The 23,187-nt window shown below is 41.2% G+C and overlaps 1 protein-coding gene across 2 annotated transcripts in view; it reads left to right on the forward strand.

The window, feature by feature from the left end:
- The window catches only part of LOC126101615 (activating signal cointegrator 1 complex subunit 3), a 258,264-nt gene that overhangs the window by 133,949 nt on the left and 101,128 nt on the right, over positions 1-23,187 (forward strand). For both annotated transcript variants that reach the window (XM_049912297.1, XM_049912298.1), the window contains one exon: positions 10,589-10,730. In XM_049912297.1, the coding sequence (XP_049768254.1) occupies positions 10,589-10,730 (142 nt within the window). The remainder of the gene's footprint in view (positions 1-10,588; positions 10,731-23,187) is intronic.

Consider the following 23,187-nt stretch of genomic DNA (forward strand, 5'->3'; position numbering starts at 1 on the left):
TCTCTTCAGTTGTGTGAACCAGTCCATCAGTAACCACAGACGGGTGTCCACTTCGTTCTTCATCTTGCACTTAGTCACGTCCTTCATTGAACAGTCTGACGCATCTTCTAACCATTGAATCACTCGTAGCATTTTGTCCTTATACCTCGCAGATTTGCTGATGAATTTCCTTTCTTTGCATTTAGAAAATGAATCACAGATCTGATTTCACAAGCGGCGGCATTTTCAACTATGGTTGACATTATATAAAGAAGCACTACAAAGCACATGTCGGCAGCAGCGATCTGAAAATGGCATACATGTCTTCTTCTTGAGTCAGAGTAACTGCTGTGGATAGGAATAGAAATGGAACTCACTTTGTGAATGACACTCGTATTACGTTCAAACTTAGAATTACTACACACCAGATGTTCTAGTAGTTCTTAAATGTTTGGTACTTCCCAAAGCACACTCCCTTGTGAAGAGGTCCCTTGGAAGAGTGTTTCTTGGTCCGTGATCCGACAATTCGACAATTTCCTCCAGTTTGTGTTTCCTCGTATCCCCTGACAGTCTTTTGAGGACAGTCCTGTTTAAGTGTTAAGAGGTGTGGAAGTTTTCCTGAGGCCTTCATGTTGTGCTCCCATCATCTCCTCAGTCATTCACTTCTGGCTTCTAAATCGATACCCAGTATTTGGCTGTCTCCAATGTAAGTGACTTGTACTTCATTTTCTTTTCAGGACTACAAAGGCATTGAATAGGGCACAGGTGATCAAGGAGAGCAGGGCTTCCCAACCTGTGGTCCGCGGACCCCTTAGGGGTCCGCCGGCTCTTTCTAGGGGGTCCGCGGCCACCTTTCACCAAATCGTGTAAAATAATGAGTAAAATTATGGAATAAAAATGTGAAAATCAAATTCATCACTATTTTTTTTTTTTTTGGGTGAAAAACGTGTACTTTTACTTGAAGACGTATCCCCAAGCAGCCTTTGCGGTTTCTAAGTGAGGACGTATACACAGTTCAGTGCCGGAGAATGCGGCTTCTCTGATCAACTGTTTAGCAACAATACGGGGGTCGTTTATGTGACTGCTCACGGTGCTAGATGCGCTGAAACCTTTTACGCGTGCGCGGAACGAGCTCTGTCGACCAAACACAGCACTTGCTGGCACGTATGCAGCCCCAGGCATCATTAAATGTTAAACTTGCTTTGTCAGTGCACTACCTATTTCATAAGTCGATTTTTGACCAGTTTATTACTTCTAACATGGATCGGTGGCTGAAGTCAGGATCATTGAAGAAGGGCGCAGTTTCTCCATCGCCTTCACAACAAGGGAAGTTTTCAGTAGAAATGAATGAGGAGGGAGGACGACCAAAGGAAGACTTTACATACACTTGAACATTTTTCTTCGGATTTCACGAAAAACCACACACACACACACACACACACACACACACACACACACACACACACACACACGACTGTTACGAAATATGCATGCTCCTTACACAACAGTAGCCAAATAGTGGAACTGAACAGACCATAAGCGCAAGCTTCTCAACAACAAACAGTTTGGACGTGACGTTGATTGCTCTTTGAGGAAGACAGCTCCATCGTGTGAAATTTCAATTACCAAGTAATTTTAATCAGGCTATAGTGTGTTGAACAAAGGGAGTAAATCCACTAGTAAGTGTCTGGATACAGTGGGAATTCAAATTGGGTCGTTAATTTCAAGTTGTTTTCATTGGGAACATGGCACTTCCATTAAGAAGCTTTCAGTTCCCATGGGTTTCGCTCTGAAATTTAAAGTTACTGTGCTCTTGACTGACTAGGGTCCACCATGGATTTTCGAGTGAAGAAGGGGTCCGCCAGCTGAAAAGGTTGGGAAGCCCTGAAGTAGAGGATTCCCTTCTTGCTCTGTTTTACAGTCTTTCTCTGGATTGAGTAGTACAACAAATACTGGTCTGCTCTGTCTGCACCCTAAATGTATTTATTCTACTGAACGACACAGGCTTACTCACAACACCTCTCTTGCTATTTTCATTCTTCATCATAGCTCGATCTACCGTGCTAACCATTTGCACCACCCGCTTGTCCTTCCAACGTTGTAAAATCACACCACCTTTCCAGTAGTACAGACTTTCCCCTTTCCTGAGATTGTGTACAACAGTTGATATCTCAGGTGGAAGTCCATTGTTGGCTCTTCTTGTCCCACAGACCCTAGTCTTCCAAGCAAGCGGGTTACCATATTTACTCGAATCTAAGCCACACCTGAACAATGAGACTCAAAATCAAGGAAAAAAAAATTTCCCGAATCTAAGCCGCACCTGAAATTTGAGACTCTAAATTCAAGGGGAGAGAAAAGTTTTAGGCCGCACCTCCAAATTGAAACACAATTTAGGTTGAATGAATGACGATACAGTTACAGTAGTTTGGTTAGTCATAAGCTTAGCAGTTAAGCTTTGACAGGTACAGCTACAGTAGTTTGGTTTGAGTCGTAAGCTTAGCAATTAAGCTTTACCAGGTAGCCATTGCTATGCGTCAGGCACTCCATCCGTATTTATACGGGTACTCTTTCTTTTTCACGTGCTTCGTCTGGTTTGAATTGATTGCTTATTTTTCTTTGATCTGATAAGTGCCGTTCTCTTTGTTATAGGTGTTTACGTCACTCAAAGCTGAAAATGCATTATTGTACTGTGTCACGCATTGTTTGTCGCATTCTAATAATGAGTGTTTACGACCTGCAGCCGCTTGCGGCATGTCTTCCTTTTCTGCGTGCTACCACCGCATTCAATAAAAAAAGACGAATTGTCTCATTAGCGAAACAATGGCAAGAGACTGCTATTTCTTGTTACTTACACTGCTGCTTTATTTGATAATGATCAACAAGAACCAAATAATAGACTGCGTATGATAGAAGATGTTTTGAACGAGAGTTTAGCGAAAATTTTTCTCCGTTTGAAAATCTTTGCAGACGCCTGTTTAGTAAATTGCATTCTACACAGAAATTAGTCATCTTAGATTTAAAAATCTAATCAATTGCTGTGCTTCATTTCTGACTGTATCATTGTTCGGCATAAGAATAAGACGAATATAAACATGACATGGTATGTATATTCTTCTGCTTTTGCCGTTGTCTCACACTAGTTTCATAGTTTATTAGGCAGACAGGATTTAAACGAGATAGCAGCGAACCCGAAAGAATACATGGCAAAATGTTTATATTCGCATTATTCTTATGGTGAAGAGAATACTGCATGTGATTCACAATTCATAAAGGTTCCTATTAGCAACCATCTCTTATCACAGGTAGGAAGAAATTCAGAACATAGAGTTGGCCATATTGACAAACATCCCAAACAGTCTTGCCAGTCGGATTTTCGTAGTACATTGAAATGATGCTACATTCGAAGATGAACAATATGGACTTTATATTTACTTCGTTGGATAATGTATGAAAATGCAGTGGTCGAAACTCGGTGCGGAGGAAAAAGCTCGTCTTCCACGCACCCCCCCACCCCCCTGACAAAGAGGTTCTGGCACCAGTATTTGTCTTTGTGCCTGCAAATCATGCCTGTGTAGCGCTACATATATTCGACGGCAGAAGTTAGTTGTGGCGGCACCTACCAACATTTTACAGAACTTCCGCTTACTTTGCACTCGATTCTAAGCCACAGGTGGTTTTCTGGATTACAAAAACCGAGAAAAAAAAGTGCGGCTTAGATTCGAGTAAATATGGTATCTACAGTTATCACACTGTTATGGTAGTTTTCATGACTGACATGATGCCAGGTGTCTTAAGTGTGGTGACAGTACAGAAAAAATGATTTTGTCCAGTCTTTCTCTTCCGCACTATATATTTCCACATTATATATGTAACTTATTGTGGCTTCACATGACATTTGCACAAGTAGGCCATATTTCACCAGCTTTCAATGATTATACGTCCTAAACCTGTGGCGACCTCTCCATTGTATCATCAAGTGATATCTCATAGGTGGGTTCATACATACGGTCTGAAAACGATTCACAAAATGTTGGAGAACCGGGCGAACCTTACAGAGCCATGTATTTCTTCTGTTTCCATCAGTTGCAACTTACCAGCTGTCTCACAACAGGAGTTTTGGTTGAAGGCTCTGTGCTCCAGTATTTCTGATAACTTTTCTTTCTAAATTGTCCCTTTATGAGTATGATCACTAAAAATCATTTCATTTCAACAACTGAAATGTCTATCCACTTTAGTGTCATGGGTGATGTTTTATACGTACATAAATTCTATAGATTATATTATTTTACGAAAATATCAAATAATTTGTTACCAAAAATGCAAGTTACAATCTCTGAAATAGTACATGGATCATGGGGAACAAGTGTAAGGACTGGCTGATCTACAAAAGCAAAGGTCCCAGGGTTGATTCCCAGACCAGCATACAGTTATAATCTGCTAGGAAATTTCAAATCATTGCTCACTCCACTGTAAAGGGAAAATTCATTCTGGAAAAGATTTAATTGTTTCAAAGTATTAGAGTAATTAAGAAAATTCCCCTAGTAAAATATCCTGTAATTCTCTTCAAATTCTAAGTTAAACATTGACCTTTAAACTCTCAGTCAACACCTCATTTGCTTTCTTTTGATGTATATACTGTTAATAATAATAAAACACTGGTGGATATTTTAATAAATTATATTTTATGCTTCTTGAGCAAAACATGAAATTAAAAAGAATCTAGGAAAAAAGGTCAGATGTTTTGTGAAAAGATTTGCGTAAAAATTAGGAATAAATAGATTAGAGAAACGTTTGACACATCTTTGAATGATGGTCAAAATTATGTTCAGCAAATGAGATGCTGAATTGAGAATTTAAAGTTCAGTGTTTAAGTTAGAATCAAAGAATTTTAATGAGAACTAAAGAATAATTGTCGGATGGACTATGTAGACCTTGCAGTCTTTCAGAAAAATTTTCAGAAGAGTCCAACAAATATCAGGAAATAGAATGCGTGAGCCACCAGAAATAATGTCTCTGTTTCAAGTGCTGTTGACATCATTGTTCGCTCACTTCTTTCCAATAAAAAAATACATATAATACACACATCAAAAAAAATTTTGAATCACCTCGGTTCTGAGAGTTCCAGAACCTGTAGAGAAAATTGGAATAGATATCAACATAAACATCATTTCTGCCTTTCTTATTGCTGGTGAAAACCACACATTACATGTTGTGCCACCATACAGCGAGGCCTTCAGAGGTTGTGATCCAGATCGCTGTACACACCGGTACCTGTAATACCCAGTAGCACATCCTATTGCATTTATGCATGTTTATATTCATCGTGGCATACTAGCCACAAGTTCATCAAGGCACTGTTGGTCTAGATTGTTCCACTCCTCAATGGTGATTCAGCGTAGATTCCTCAGAGTAGTTGGTTAGTCACGTCGTCCATAAACAGCCCTTTACAATCTATCCTAGGCATGTTTGATAGGGTTCATGTTTGGAGAACACACTCACCACTCTAGTTGCGCAATGTCATTATCCTGAAAGACGTCATTCACAAGATGTGCACGATGGGGGTGCAAATTATTTTCCATGAAGACGAATGCCTCGCCAATAGGCTGCCGATATGGTTGCACTATCGGTTGGAGGATGGCAGTCAACTATCATACAGCCATTACAGCGCCATCTGTGACCACCAGCGGTGTACATTGGCCCCACATAATGCCACTCCAAAACATCAGAGAACCTCCATCTTGCTGCACTCGCTGAACAGTGTGTCTAAGGCGTTCAGCCTGACCGGGTTGCCTCCAAACACGTCTCCGACGATTGCCTGGTTAAAGGCATATGCGACACTCATCGGTGAAGAGAACATGATGCCAATCCTGAGCGGTCCATTCGGCATGTTGTTGGGCTCATCTGCAACACACTGCATGGTGTTGGGTTGCAAAGGTGGACCTCGCCATGGACATCAGGAGTGAAGTTGCACATCATGCAGCCTATTGCGCACACTTTGAGTCATAACACAATGTCCTGCGGCTGCACGAAAAGCATTATTCAACATGGTGGTGTTGCTGTCAGGATTCCTCTGAGTCATAATCCTTAGGTAGTGGTCATCCACTGCAGTAGTAGCAGCCCTTTGGCGACCTGAGTGAGGCATGTCATCAATAGTTCCTGTCTCTCTGTATCTCCCCCATGTCTGAATGACATTGCTTTGGTTCACTCTGAGATGCCTGGACACTTTCCTTGTTGAGAGCTCTTCCTGGCACAAGTGACAGTGCGGACGTAATCGAACCGCGGTATTCACCATCTAGGCATGGTTGAAGTACAGACAACACAAGCCGTGTACCTCCTTCCTGGTGGAAAGACTGGAACTGATTGGCTGGTGGACCCCCTCTGTTTAATAGATACTGCTCATGCATTGTTGTTTGCTGTTTACCTCTTTGAGCGAATTTAGTGACATCTCTGAACAGTCCAAGGGACTGTGTCTGTATCACCGTGGTGGTGCAAAACGTTTTTTGATATATATATATATATATATGTGTGTGTGTGTGTGTGTGTGTGTGTGTGTGTGTGTGTGTGTGTGTGTGTGTGTGTGTGTGTGTGTGTGTGTGTGTGATAGAGGGGAAACTTTCCACGTGGGAAAAATATATATAAAAAACCAAGATGCTGTAACTTACCAAACGAGAAAGCGCTGGTAGATAGACACAGTAAAAAACACACAAACACACACACAAATTTCAAGCTTTCGCAACCAAGGTTGCTTGATCAGGAAAGAGGGAAGGAGAGGGAAAGACAAAAGGATGTGGGTTTTAAGGGAGAGGGTAAGGAGTCATCCCAATCCCGGGAGCGGAAAGACTTACCTTAGGGAGGGGGGAGAACATCAGAATTCCAGTTGCTTTCTAGTTCACCTTTATCTCTCCCCATATATTTTTATTTTCACTTTAGCCTCATGTTACACTTTCCAACTTCTAATACCACGTCACTCTCACAACATCCCCACAATGACCCCATTAAGTTTTATATACATTCCCTCCACAAACATGCCTTCGCCCTAGCCAGATTACACTCCCATACTTTATTTACTCAGGCTTGTCTGACATTTGGCGTTACCCCCAAAGGCCTCACACTTAAAGTTCCCATCTCTGGCTGTAACCCTTCTTTCCATCAGTCCCTATACCAGTTCCAAACCGAACAATCCATAGCCCTCACCTGCCTAATCCTTCACCTACACATCAACTCAGCCAATGAACACACCCATCAACTCCTATCCCTAATCAAAGTCCTCAATCTTTCCTCTCCCACATCCACACCGGCTGTTCAGAGCATCCTCCTACAGGCCAACTGCAAATTAGAACAGCATGCCACCCCCCCCCCCCCCCCACCTCAAAAAACTATCCAATCTACTGGTTTCCCACCTCCAGAAAGGCAACTCACTCACCCTCCACAACCTTTCCAACAAACCTCAACCTCTTCTCATTTCACACAGACCCAGTCTCTCCCATCTACTCAATCTCCCACTTCCAGCTCCACTCCCCCCAAAACCTTAAAACTCTAGTCAACACAATCTGAAACCACAACACCCCAATTCAGTAGTTAACCTTTCCTCCAAACCTCTCTCCCAATCCGAAACCTCTGTCATATCCAAAGGCCTCACCTTCAGCCCTACTCCCAGATTCAACCAAACAGCCCTTGTCAAAGATTTACTGTCCTTCACTCATAGTATCTGCTGGAAATATCGCTTTGCCACGAAGAAAAATAATCCTACTCCTACTCGTAATGACCCAACTCCCCCAGACACTATCCAAATTGAACTCTGCCTGGAACAGTTCCATCCTCTGTCACAGCGGGACCCACCTCCTCTTCCTCAAAATCACCCTCTCCAAACCTTCCAGAAATTTCTCACTTCCATCCTTGTCTCTCAATCTTTCTTGAAAAACCTTAATTCTACCCCCAACATCACCACATCTGAAGCCCAGGCTATCCGTGATCTGAAGGCTGACCGATCCATCGTCATTCTTTCGGCTGACAAGGGTTCCACGACAGTGGTACTTGATCGATGGAGTATGTGGCTGAGGTACTGTATCAGCTTTCAGACAACACTACATACAAAGTTTGCCCAGGTAATCCCATTCCTGATGTCCAAGCTGAGCTTCAAGGAATCCTCAGAACCTTAGGCCCCCTACAAAACCTTTCACCTGACTCCATCAACCTCCTGACCCCACCGACAACCCGCACTTCTACCTTCTACCTACTTCCTAAAATTCACAAACCCAAACATCCCGGTCACCCCATTGTAGCTGGTTACCAAGCCTCCACAGAACGTATCTCTGCCTACGTAGATCAACACCTTCAACCCATTACATGCAGTCTCCCATCCTTCATCAAAGACACCAACCACTTTCTCGAACGACTGGAATCCTTACCCAATTTGTCACCCTCCAGAAACCATCCTTGTAACCATTGATGCCACTTCCTTATACACAAATATCCCGCACGTCCAGGGCCTTGCTGCAATGGAGCACTTCCTTTCATGCCGATCACCTGCTACCCTACCTAAAACCTCTTTCCTCATTACCTTAGCCAGCTTCATCCTAACCCACAACTTCTTCATTTTTGAAGGCCAGACATACCGATAATTAAAGGGAACAGCCATGGGTACCAGGATGGCCTCCTCGTACGCCAACCTATTTATGGGTCTCTTAGAGGAAGCCTTCTTGGTTACCCAGGCCTGCCAACCCAAAGTGTGGTACAGATTTATCGATGACATCTTCATGATCTGGACTCACAGTGAAGAACAACTCCAGAATTTCCTCTCCAACCTCAACTCCTTTGGTTCCATCAGATGCACCTGGTCCTACTCCAAATCCCATGCCACTTTCCTCGACGTTGACCTCCATCTGTCCAATGGCCAGCTTCACACATCCGTCCACATCAAACCCACCAACAAGCAACAGTACCTCAATTATGACAGCTGCCACCCATTCCATATCAAACAGTCCCTTCCCTACAGCTTAGGTCTTCGTGGCAAACGAGTCTGCTCCAGTCCTGAATCCCTGAACCATTACACCAATAACCTGAAAACAGCTTTCGCATCCCACAGCTACCCTCCCAACCTGGTACAGAAGCAAATAACCAGAACCACTTCCTCATCCCCTCAAACCCAGAACCTCCCACAGAAGAACCCCAAAAGTGACAGGATGCTTTCCGGGACTGGATCAGACTCTGAATGTGGCTCTCCAGCAGGGATACGACTTCCTCAAATCCTGCCCTGAAATGAGATCCATCCTTCATGATCTTCCCATTCCACCAAGAGTGTCTTTCCGCCGTCCACCTAACCTTCGTAACCTCTTGGTTCATCCCTATGAAATCCCCAAACCACCTTCCCTAGCCTCTGGCTCCTACCCTTGTAACCGTCCCCGGTGTACAACCTGTCCTATGCACCCTCCCACCACCACCTACTCCAGTCCTGTAACCCGGAAGGTGTACACGATCAAAGGCAGAGCCACGTGTGAAAGCACCCACGTGATTTACCAACTGACATGCCTACACTGTGAAACCTTCTATGTGGGAATGACCAGCAACAAACTGTCCATTCGTCTGAACAGACACAGGCAGACAGTGTTTGTTGGTAATGAGGATCACCCTGTGGCTAAACACGCCTTGGTGCACGGCCAGCACATCTTGGCACAGTGTTCCACCATCCAGGTTATCTGAATACTTCCCACTGACACCAGCGTATCAGAACTCCGGAGATGGGAACTTGCCCTTTAATATATTCTCTCTTCCTGTTACCCACCAGGCCTCAACCTCCGTAAATTTTCAAGTTGCCGCCCCTCATACATCACCTGTCATTCAACAACATCTTTGCCTCTGTACTTCCGCCTCGACTGACATCTCTGCCCAACCTCTTTGCATTTACATGTGTCTGCCTGTGTCTGTATATGTGCGGATGGACCTGTCCTTTTTTCCCCCTAAGGTAAGTCTTTCCGCTCCCGGGATTGGGATGATTCCTTACCCTCTCCCTTAAAACCCACATCCTTTTGTCTTTCCCTCTCCTTCCCTCTTTCCTGATCATGCAACCTTGGGTAGCGAAAGCTTGAAATTTGTGTGTTTTGTTTGTGTGTTTTTTATTGTTTCTATCTATCAGCACTTTCTCGTTTAGTAAGTTACAGCATCTTTGTTTTTTGCTCTTTAAATGCATCAACATATGAGCATTCCAGTTGCTAAGTTTCTTTTTCTATTATTCTAAATATTTAAACACGTGATTTTGCAAAGTAATGATAACTATATTTTTGCTTCAGTGTTTTTATTGCTACACAAGATTTCGAGCATCATTCAAAGGTGTGTCAGATGTTTCTCTAATCTGTTTCTTACTTTTATTAAAAACTTTCCACAAACATTTGTCTCTTATTTTCTAAAAATATTTTGACTTATTTTCCTAGTCAGAGGTAAGCATCTTGATATTAATTACTATAGTAGCAATATCTGAGGATGCTGGTGCCTGATGAGCAAAAGTTATTGAAATAAGAGTCTACCTCTGGCTGTTCATTTGTACACTGATGATTTTATTAATATTGTCACAAGATTGAGAACTGCACTGTACTACATAGTTGTGTCATTGTAGGTATTCTTTTGAGGCACAGCAAAATGGGACACATTGTGAAGCGCTGTGCAGAGGAATTCCCGATGGTCGACCTGGTGGCAAACCTCCAGCCCATCACACGCACTGTGCTTCGCATCCGCCTGCAGGTCATGGCAGACTTCAGGTAAGGCAGTTGGTGTCCTTATATCATCTCATTGGTAAAATTATCTTAGTCTCTTGCATTCTGTGCTCTCTTGAGCACTTTGTCTAGTGCCCATCTGCATGTGGTAATGAAAAATAATTAGACATGATCAGAATGTGTTACATGTGTGCCAGAAGAAGTTGCCATAAATATAACTGTACCATGACCAGTGCTGTATTGCTATCTACCATACATGCATAGTGTATGATATTGCGTTTCTCAAGCTGTTTGTATACAAAATCTTCCAGCTTTGTATGATTCTAATTTGAACTGAATTTGCTGTTTAGTGACAATAGGGTCATTCCACATCAAGTGATCTAACTTTAGAAATGTTCCCCACTCGACTACCTCAAATTTTATTTAAATTGTATGTGTAGATTTACTAAATGACTGAAGACAGATGTGCAAATTTCTTGCTCACCATGAACCATGGACCTTGCCGTTGGTGGGGAGGCTTGCGTGCCTCAGCGATACAGATGGCCGTACCGTAGGTGCAACCACAACGGAGGGGTATCTGTGAGAGGCCAGACAAACATGTGGTTCCTGAAGAGGGGCAGCAGCCTTTTCAGTAGTTGCAGGGGCAACAGTCTGGATGATTGACTGATCTGGCCTTGTAACATTAACCAAAACGGCCTTGCTGTGCTGGTACTGCGAACGGCTGAAAGCAAGGGGAAACTACGGCCGTAATTTTTTCCCGAGGACATGCAGCTCTACTGTATGAATAAATGATGATGGCGTCCTCTTGGGTAAAATATTCCGGAGGTAAAATAGTCCCCCATTCGGATCTCCGGGCGGGGACTACTCAGGAGGACGTCGTTATCAGGAGAAAGAAAACTGGCGTTCTACGGATCGGAGCGTGGAATGTCAGATCCCTTAATCGGGCAGGTAGGTTAGAAAATTTAAAAAGGGAAATGGATAGGTTAAAGTTAGATATAGTGGGAATTAGTGAAGTTCGGTGGCAGGAGGAACAAGACTTTTGGTCAGGTGATTACAGGGTTATAAATACAAAATCAAATTGGGGTAATGCAGGAGTAGGTTTAATAATGAATAAAAAAATAGGAGTGTGGGTTAGCTACTACAAACAGCATAGTGAACGCATTATTGTGGCCAAGATAGACACAAAGCCCATGCCTACTACAGTAGTACAAGTTTATATGCCAACTACCTCTGCAGATGATGAAGAAATAGATGAAATGTATGACGAGATAAAAGAAATTATTCAGGTAGTGAAGGGAGACGAAAATTTAATAGTCATGGGTGACTGGAATTCGTGAGTAGGAAAAGGGAGAGAAGGAAACATAGTAGGTGAATATGGATTGGGGGGAAGTAATGAAAGAGGAAGCCGCCTTGTAGAATTTTGCACAGAGCATAACTTAATCATAGCCAACACTTGGTTCAAGAATTATAAAAGAAGGTTGTATACCTGGAAGAATCCTGGAGATACTAAAAGGTATCAGATAGATTATATAATGGTAAGGCAGAGATTTAGGAACCAGGTTTTAAATTGTAAGACATTTCCTGGGGCAGATGTGGATTCTGACCACAATCTATTGGTTATGAACTGCAGATTGAAACTGAAGAAACTGCAAAAAGGTGGGAATTTAAGGAGATGGGACCTGGATAAACTGAAAGAACCAGAGGTTGTAGAGAGTTTCAGGGAGAGCATAAGGGAACAATTGATAGGAATGGGGGAAAGAAATACAGTAGAAGAAGAATGGGTAGCTCTGAGGGATGAAGTAGTGAAGGCAGCAGAGGATCAAGTAGGTAAAAAGACGAGGGCGAATAGAAATCCTTGGGTAACAGAAGAAATATTGAATTTAATTGATGAAAGGAGAAAATATAAAAATGCAGTAAATGAAGCAGGCAAAAAGGAATACAAACATCTCAAAAATGAGATCGACAGGAAGTGCAAAATGGCTAAGCAGGGATGGCTAGAGGACAAATATAAGGATGTAGAGGCTTGTCTCACTAGGGGTAAGATAGATACTGCCTACAGGAAAATTAAAGAGACCTTTGGAGAGAAGAGAACCACTTGTATGAATATCAAGAGCTCAGATGGCAACCCAGTTCTAAGCAAAGAAGGGAAGGCAGAAAGGTGGAAGGAGTATATAGAGGGTTTATACAAGGGCGATGTACTTGAGGACAATATTATGGAAATGGAAGAGGATGTAGATGAAGACGAAATGGGAGATAAGATACTGCGTGAAGAGTTTGATAGAGCACTGAAAGACCTGAGTCGAAACAAGGCCCCGGGAGTAGACAACATTCCATTTGAACTACTGATGGCCTCGGGAGAGCCAGTCATGAAAAAACTCTACCATCTGGTGAGCACGATGTATGAGACAGGCGAAATACCCTCAGACTTCAAGAAGAATATAATAATTCCAATCCCAAAGAAAGCAGGTGTTGACAGATGTGAAAATTACCGAACTATCAGTTTAATAAGTCACAGCTGCAAAATACTAACGCGAATTCTTTACAGACGAATGTAAAAACTGGTAGAAGCCGACCTCGGGGAAGATCAGTTTGGGTTCCGTAGAAATGTTGGAACACGTGAGGCAATACTGACCGTACGACTTATCTTAGAAGAAAGATTAAGAAAAGGCAAACCTACGTTTCTAGCATTTGTAGACTTAGAGAAAGCTTTTGACAATGTTAACTGGAATACTCTCTTTCAAATTCTGAAGGTGGCAGGGGTAAAATACAGGGAGCGAAAGGCTATTTACAGTTTGTACAGAAACCAGATGGCAGTTATAAGAGTCGAGGGGCATGAAAGGGAAGCAGTGGTTGGGAAAGGAGTGAGACGGGGTTGTAGCCTCTCCCCGATGTTATTCAATCTGTATATTGAGCAAGCAGTAAAGGAAACAAAAGAAAAATTCGGAGTAGGTATTAAAATTCATGGAGAAGAAGTAAAAACTTTGAGGTTCGCCGATGACATTGTAATTCTGTCAGAGACAGCAAAGGACTTGGAAGAGCAGTTGAACGGAATGGACAGTGTCTTGAAAGGAGGATATACGATGAACATCAACAAAAGCAAAACAAGGATAATGGAATGTAGTCAAATTAAGTCGGGTGATGCTGAGGGAATTAGATTAGGAAATGAGACACTTCAAGTAGTAAAGGAGTTTTGCTATTTAGGGAGTAAAATAACCGATGATGGTCGAAGTAGAGAGGATATAAAATGTAGACTGGCAGTGGCAAGGAAAGCGTTTCTCAAGAACAGGAATTTGTTAACATCGAGTATAGATTTAAGTGTCAGAAAGTCATTTCTGAAAGTATTTGTATGGAGTGTAGCCATGTATGAAAGTGAAACATGGACGATAACTAGTTTGGACAAGAAGAGAATAGAAGCTTTCGAAATGTGGTGCTACAGAAGAATGCTGAAGATAAGGTGGGTAGATCACATAACTAATGAGGAGGTATTGAATAGGATTGGGGAGAAGAGAAGTTTGTGGCACAACTTGACTAGAAGAAGGGATCGGTTGGTAGGACATGTTTTGAGGCATCAAGGGATCACAAATTTAGCATTGGAGGGCAGTGTGGAGGGTAAAAATCGTAGAGGGAGACCAAGAGATGAATACACTAAGCAGATTCAAAAGGATGTAGGTTGCAGTAGATACTGGGAGATGAAGAAGCTTGCACAGGATAGAGTAGCATGGAGAGCGGCATCAAACCAGTCTCAGGACTGAAGACCACAACAACAACAACAGTTTTAATACTTTGGGAGCAGGCGCCTCTTGCATCACTTGTATGTTTATGATTTTTGACATGCAGAGGATTACTTAAGAAAACCTTCATGGGACCACAGCTGGTATACATAACCTATTTAGAGGGACCCTACAGTTCCCTGTTCTATGGCACAAGTTTAGCAAGTTGCAGCCTAGTTTGTCATAGAAACTTAAGTCTGTTGCTTGCCCCCCACATGATTCAGAATCATGAAACCATAAACAGTTCTTAGAAAAATTATTGAAATTCTGTGAGCAGTACTGATCTAATGATTATATAGGGTTTCAAAAGTGTGGGACTGGATTGAGGATTCATTGGTAGGGAGGATGCAGCATGTTGTTTAAGGATGAGAGTCATGGCTAGAAGTAGAAGTAAAATCAGGTGTGGCCCAGAGTAGTGTATTGGGATCCTTGCTGTTCATATTGTATGTTAATGTTCATGCAGACGTTATTAATAGTAACCACAGGCTTTTTGCAGATTATGCAGTTATCTATAATGAAGTACAATCTGAAAATAGGTGTGCAAATATCCAATCACATGTTCATAGGATTTCAAGTTGGTGCAAAAATTGGAAACTTGCTTTAAATGTTTTGAAATGTAAAACTGTGCACTTCACAAAATGAAAAAAATGCAGTATCCTCTGACTCAAACATCAGTGAGCCATAATTGAATCGGTCATTTTAGAAACAGCATAACTCCACTAAATGTGCTCCATCCTTTTTAAATCTTATCTAGGTGAATAATTTAACATACAATATAATCTCCAGCTTCTGGTAGAGCCAGAGAAACTGTGCTCAGAGTGATTGGAGTTATGTTTCTTTTTTCTCTCTCTCTCTCTCTCTCTCTCTCTCTCTCTCTCTCTCTCTCTCTCAAATTAACTAAAATGCTTGTGAAAATTTATCACAGAAACATGCTATTGTAATCAACTTTGCTGTTGTAATCAACTTAATAATAATTTTACTTTCAAAAGTTATGAAACATATAAAAACTGATTTATACAACAAACTTACACAAATGTATGACATTAGTAATAATTATCTTTAACATTAATAAGAGGCATCTGTCATTTTTTTTAAAAACTACACAACAAAAAAACTTATTATGTTATGACTTGGCAATGCAAATGCAGAACTGAAAACAATTACTTCAGATTATCAATGATTGTACAAAATTTCAACCTAAAATTGCTGATATTCTTCAGGGATATACTGCAAGATCTTCTTGAGGTCAGCATTGTTTAGCTTCAGGGATTGACAGTTGTCTATTGTATGCCCTTGTTTGCAGTACACACACATTTTGCTTCCCAGTGCACTGTAGGATGAATGTATGTTCCACAGTTGTGTTGATGAATGATGATGCAAATATTGCCCCAGATGCTGAGATGAGTACTTGAAATGCTGTAATGTTGTTATCTGAAATGCAGTACGGTTGTATCTTGAAAGATTCTCGCCTTCCAGTGAATGCACTATCTTTTAATATAGAGGAGGCCACCAGTCCTTGAAGTTAATTACATCTTCAACACCTACCAGGGAGTCTCGACTTTACTATTATCACGAGTCTTGACTTTACTATTATCTCACATACTTCTTTTAGAAGATAAATTCAATCGTGCTTTAACAAAAGCCTCTTCACAGCACCAAAATCATGGTCATGTCCTCTCAGGGGAAAGAAGTGCTGGATTTAGTTGAAACGCTCTGTTTCTACAAGAGCCATTAAAAACTATACTATGGTGTGATTTCTGTTTTGACCACCACAGCTATCACTGAAGAGGTGCAGTCCCTTCACACGCTTTGGAATGCAATTATCTATGTAATGCAGAAGGAAGAAAGCTACTTCATTTGGTCCTTTGCTAACCTGTGTATCATCATAGGTGTAAAAATGACCACCTCCTGATTTTGGATTATGAATTTCAAAAACATTGAGGGTTAACTACTGAAGATAAAACACCACCTACACCAGAATATTAGACAGTGAAATATTCTGCATGCAGTCAGATTTTATAACAGCCAGATCCTCCATTTTCCTTGCTTGAATTTGTGGAAGCTTGAAAAGTATTGTAAAATTTTTTAGCTCTTCTTTTGTAGATCATTAATGCTGCTTCAGCAACCTTCTTTGCCTTCTCGTTAAAGAATGGGGTTTTTGCATGTACAGCAGGTATCTACATGAGGCTTCCCAAAACTGAGGTGAAAATGCTCTTTGAAGTATTTGGCATAATACTGATATGTAATATCTACATCAGGATGTTTTTCTTTAAACATGTGAAATTTAAGTTCCATGTTTGACTTTGCATCAAGGTAATTTTTTAGCTAGGAGGAATTGTGAGTATGTTTTCATGGAAAAGACTCAATGTGTTGATGAATGAGCATCTTAATTTTGACAGACTTTGAATTTGCAGTGGGATTTTCTCCTTTTAAATCAACTGGAAACTTACAGCTGTCAACAATTCTTGTAGATGACTGTGTCTTCTGTCACTCTTGAGACCATGGAAAGCTGTAAATGCCTTCTGGGAGAACTCTTTCCTTTCATCATTTAGTATGATGAAGTGCTTAAAACTGTGACTACACTTAAAAGATGACACATTTTTAGGTAGACAAGGTCTTTGTAAATTGTTACAGGTGATGAGATCTTGTAAGTATATACCCTGTTTGTCTTTGCTCTTGAAATTATTAAACTTACCTAACAAAGGTGTCTGATAAAATATGTCAACATTAGCAAAAGCTGCTTTCTTACAGTTGCATTTCTCACCTGTTTTTCTTTCTGGAATTGTTTTTCCTGCATAGATTGTGTGTTTATTTCCTTGAACATGTTCTCTTTTGATTACCTCACTTTTTTATTCAGCTTTATTCCTCACATCCCTCTTTCATTTAATGGAGTTTTCCATTATCAAATAGCTTTAAAATAAAACTGCTGCCAACTGCACCTTGTGATCACATAAGATAACGAAGACCAAGAATATTCTATTCTATCTAAAAGACAACCAGCTCTTCATCAGTAACAAATCTTATTACTAGAATAAACAGATGACACAGCGCTGCCAACAAAATCAACAGTGCTGCCACGTTAAGATTAGAAACACCAGAAATCCAGGAGTCATATTGTTTCTAAAATTGACATAAACTTACCAGACACAAAAAATGCCTGCAGGTAGGTGGAAATTACGTCATTTCTACACAGAGCACTGTGATTACCGTTAAAGAAGGCCTGGACATAAATAACTCATTTTGCATAAAATGTGGAGTTAGATGTGATGAACTGGAGTGACTACCTGGCAGAAGTCCTCTGCCAGGTGTCTGACACCTTCACCTACAAGCTCTGCCAAAGTGAACCCCTTCCCAGAAGTCCAACATAACCTCCAATCGCTGCTGAAATCCTTAGACCCTACTCAGAACCTCTCACCTGTATCCATCTCCCTACTCAGCCCTACAACAGCCTGCACACCCACCTTCTACACACTTCCCAAAGTCCATAAACTGAACAATCCTGGGTGCCCCATTGTGGCTGGTTACAATACTCACACCAAAAGAATCTCGACCCTTTTTTACCAACACCTGCAACCAATTGTTCAAAACATAGTCTCCCACACTGAAAACACCAACCACTTCCTGCATCGGCTCTCCACCATCCCCACGCCCTTATCATCCAGGTCCCTACTAATCACTGTAAATGCAACCTCCTTATACACCAACGTTCTTCATGCCTGTGGCCTAGCCACGATTGAACACTAACTCTCCCAACACCCTGCAGATTCCAAACCCACCACTTCATTCCTCACACACCTAACCCACTACATCATAACCCATAACTACCTCACCTTTGAAGGGAAGGTACAAAAACAATTTGTGGCACAGCCATGGTCACCCGCGTGGCACCCTGCTATGCCAACCTCCTCGTGGGCCACCTAGAGGAAACATTCCTAGCCTCCCCAAACCCCTGGTCTGGTTCAAGTTTATTGGACCCAAGGCCAGGACACCTTCCTAAATGTCAATCTCCACCTCTCAGATGGCTGCATCCAAACCTCAATCCACATCAAACCCACCAATCACTGACATTAGCTGCACTTGGGGAGCTGCCACCCCTTTTGTACCAAAAAATCCCTCCCATACATTGTGGCTACCTGTGGCTGAGGCATCTGCAGTGATGAGAACTCCCTCGCCCAGTATGCGCTGGAGGCCTCACAAAGCCTTCAGACAGGCAGTACCCCCCCCCCCCCCCCCAGACCAAATTCACTAACAGATCTCCCATGCCATGTCTCCACACACACGTGATCCTCACATATATACCAAGAACCAACCACAAAGAAGCGCCACCCAGTACCACCCGGGACTGGAATGACTAAACCACATCTTTCGTCAGGACTTTGATTATATGTCATCATACCCTGAAATGAGGGACATCTTACCCAAGATACTTCCATTTCCTCCAAAAGCAGTGTTCTGACACCTATCCAACCTCCATAACATCCTAGTCCATCCGTATGGCACTCCCACCCCCAATCCCCTGCCATAGGGATCATACCCGTGTGGAAGGCCCAGGTGCAAGACCTGCCCTATCTACTCACTCAACACAACTACCTCCAGTCTGCCACCGGCTTATCCTACCCCATCAGAAGTTGAGCCACCTTTGAAAGCAGCTGTTATATACCAGCTCTGCGAGATTTCAGTAGTTGCTTCACAACCCATGCAATCTGGATCCTCCCCACCAGCACCAGCTTTTCTGAGCTGTGCAGACGGGAGCTTTCCTTACAGCACATCCTCACTCTTGTAACCTCCCTTGCCTAAACCTAAGGTAACTTGCTGTCCCCCCACCCAATAGTGTGTGTGCAGGCACGTGCGGGTGTGCGACCCCCTCCCCCCCTCTCACACACACATATATATCACACCCAAGGCTGTGAAATAGAGTGCCTAGCCGTCTGCCACATGTCCCCTCTACCTGCTTCTGTAGGTGACCCATGGATGGATTGCCATTCTCCCACGAACTGCTAGACTTCTCCCCCCAACCCCCCCCCCCCTGCCTCCCGCCTCTCTCTGTACCCCACCTCACTCCACTCTACCCTGCACACCCGCCTCACAATAGTACACTCACCGTGGGCAGGGAATGAGTTGGTAGTCGAATGAGCACAATGTAGGAAGACAAGCGTGTGCATGTTTCTGCTACAGCTTGAATTTCATTCTGAAAGCTACCAAAACAAAGCACTGTACCTTTTGTTTGTTTATCTTTCGACAAGACAGTGCTTCTATCTTTTGTTAATTTTATAAAGTTTTCCCTCTAAAAGCACTACAAGATGAGATTCCTTTTTTCATACCAAGAAGCTAACTTTTTATTGTATCTGTTGTTTTTATGGCCACAATCATTGGAGAGCTTTTTCTAGCAATTCTGCTAATGATAATTTCCAGTTCATTCATCATTAATCACAAAACCAGTTCCAAACAATTTTTGACCATTGTCTACTACTTGATTTATATAGCTTACCAGTGAATCACCTTTTCTAAATGCACTGATATTAAGTACTCAATAAGTTTGTTTTTCTTGCAAAACCGGTTGTCAAACAATGGCTTCAGTTTATGCCAAAAGTCCACTGTCATTTCTGTTCCTTTTATGTGCACATCTGAAGATGGTCCAACAATAATAATTGTTTTTGCTGTGGCCTTGATGCCTTCTAATTTAACTACCTTTTTTCTAATCCTTCATGAATAAGCACATTCTCAATTACTAATGCCAAACCTCCATAGCTCTCACACACTTTCAGCTTCAGCACATTAATCACAAAACTCATTGCCGTATGTGTTGAATAAAAAAAATGCTTCTTTTGATGAATAACAGTGTGTCCTGGACTTCAACTAGGCACCTTTTTATCGGCAGTTATGTATTTGGCTGAACTTTGTTAGAACACTTCATGTGAAAAAGTACTTGCACACTTTACTTGGTTTTCTTTTTTTTAATGCTGTGCTAACAACTGAGATTCAGGCATGAAGGTGAAAACCAAATCACAATGATAGAAAGAAAGGTTGAAGTGACATAAAGGTAAATGAGCAGAAAAATGATAAAATGTTGGCAAATGTTGAAACAGAAGGAAGAAGTCCCTCTTTCATGTGGTGAAAGAGGAACAGTTAGTAAGGCTAGCAGTCACAAGCTTGGGGAAAAAAGAAACATAGTTGAGTAAATTATTAGGCACGTACTCAGGTTTATCAAAAATAGAAGAGTGATAAGTTGGTAATTTCATTCTCTGTGATGACTATTATTTGTTTGCCCTATTGTCCATCACACTGCTCCCCTCCCTCTCCTTATCTCTATTCCTTAATCCCTTATAAGCTCTATTCTCTACCCACTGAGTCATCTGCTGAAAGACTTGCTATCCCCTTTTTGCCTTGTGCGCCGTTCCCTTCCCCCTCCCCACCTCCATCTACACAGCAACTACTTTCGATAACACAGGGTAACACTGATTCAGCGGCATGGAGTTTCTCAATCAGTTTCTTGTAATTTTTATCTGCTGAATACGAAAATAATAATATTTTTGTAGAATTGAGTCTACTTTCTGAGATAAAGGCAATCGATTTTACTGGAATAAAAAGAGAATAATACTTTTTTAAATGTTTATTTTAAAGTTGTCAGATGATTTCAAACAAAGTGTTATAAATGAAACAAAAAATAATAAAATTAATCATAGCAACAAAACCATATCAGTAAAAATTAAGAAAAACGTTTTTTATGGGATTTTCTTCAGTGTTTTCAGTCCAGACAGTCTCTCTGCAAGTTCCAGCAGTAGTCTGCCATCATATGGCAATCCCAACAGCCGTGATATCAATCCTCCATAATCTTGAAGTCCTGGTGGAACTGTTCCCTTTCTCCTTCGCTGTAATCACCCAAGTTGTCAGGAAATTTATCTAAATGTGTGTGCAAAAAATGCAATTTGACACTCATATTAGCTCCTAGTTTTTGTAAATTCTGGAGCATTTTATCTAATATTTTGGAATATTCTTCAGCTTTGTGATTCCCAAAAAAATTTTAACAACCGATACAAAGCTTGTCCATGCTTCCAATTCAACCTGAGTCATGTGATTTGTGACATCATCATTGTGTATGAGAGTATGGATTTGTGGCCCATCAAAAATTTCTGCTTTTAACTTTTCTACACTGAGACCAGGAAATGATTGACAAATATATTTGAACCAATCGCCATTCCTCTCTGAAGCTTTAACAAACTATTTTATAAGCCCAAGTTTAATATACAGTGATGGAAGAATGATTTTTTTCCTGCATGGCCATCGGTTCACGAGTGATGTTATCTTTTCCTATAGCCAGGTTCATTCTCAGCAGCCAATCTTTCCTGTTACAAAGTTCATTTTTTGCATGACTGTCCCACAGACAAAGAATACAGGGATATTTAGTGTATCCAGTTTGCTGACTCATTAAAAAGTACACCATTTTTAAATCCACTTAAACTGACCATTGATGTTGTTGAAATGCAATTCTCTTTAAAACAAGTTTAACATTTTGATAACCTTCCTCAAGAGTAGTTGCATGAGCGATCGGAATCGAAGCTAATTTATTTCCATTATACAGGAACACACATTTTTTTTTTTTTTTTACAAAAAGTCTGCAGTCTTTTGATTGCTATACTGGAAGACCCATTAAATTTAAAAGCTCAGAAATATCACTACAACGTATGACATCACTCATCTCATTAAAATATGGAAGAATGTCTTGCTCTCTAGTTTGATAGAATGTTATTGATACAGCAGGCTGAAGGCAATGTTTTTCTTTTAGTCTTGACACAGGAAGCTCATCTGATTTCTTAGATAGATTTAAATATCAAATCAAGTCATTTAGCTCACCCTGAGAAAAACCTTGCTGTGTAGGACTGCAGTCTTCGAATTCATTTTCACTTTTGCTTTTTCTCTGACTGTCTTAACATTTTGACATCATCACAGTAATCGTCTGATAAGGAGGTAAATACCAGTGTGGCAAATCTTCACTATGCACGATTGGTGGTTGAGCAGACTGTACGTTTGGATGAACCCGAGAGCACTTTTTGTATTGCGTCATATCTTTTACATTCTCAGCACAAAAGTAGCAATCATTGGCATGGTTTCTTGGCTCTGTCCATGTCATTGGTATTTCAAATGGGAGCCCCTTTCCTTCCTAATTTTGAAGTGACTTCCTGCAAGTTTTACAAACATTGTGCAGAACCAAACATTTATTTTTTTGTCCAAATTGTTTTCCAAAACAAACCCAATAGCTTTGTTAACTGACACAGTATCAAATTTGTAGAAAAATTGTAATGAATGGGTAATGCAAGAAGCTTACCTGTACAAAATATTGGCGACTGAATGGCAAACAACAAAAGCTCGCCTGTGAAATGGCTGATAGTCATGGCGCTCTATGTGAGAAGCAGTGATAGTTAATGTAGTTTGCCAAAAGCATATGACGTGCTATCTGTCAGATTCTCTATAGGTAAGTGGTTGTCTTTCCCCTATTTTACATATTTTTCAATATGTGAATTTCCACGACTTTTATAGGGTTAAAATATAAATAGTTTAAGTTTGTAAAACCAAGAGTAAAGCCTAAACAGAGGTCGTAAAACGGATTGGGGAAATTAAAAAGTGACATATAATTAGTAGAGATCATACAAGAAAATATCCAGAGTGGGTAATCTTTTTGTGTTTAATTTCAAGAGTGACAAGTTGACCAAGAGGAAAACCCAAAGAAAAGACTT

Source organism: Schistocerca cancellata, chromosome 9 (assembly GCF_023864275.1).
Source record: "Schistocerca cancellata isolate TAMUIC-IGC-003103 chromosome 9, iqSchCanc2.1, whole genome shotgun sequence".
Lineage (NCBI taxonomy): Eukaryota > Metazoa > Arthropoda > Insecta > Orthoptera > Acrididae > Schistocerca > Schistocerca cancellata.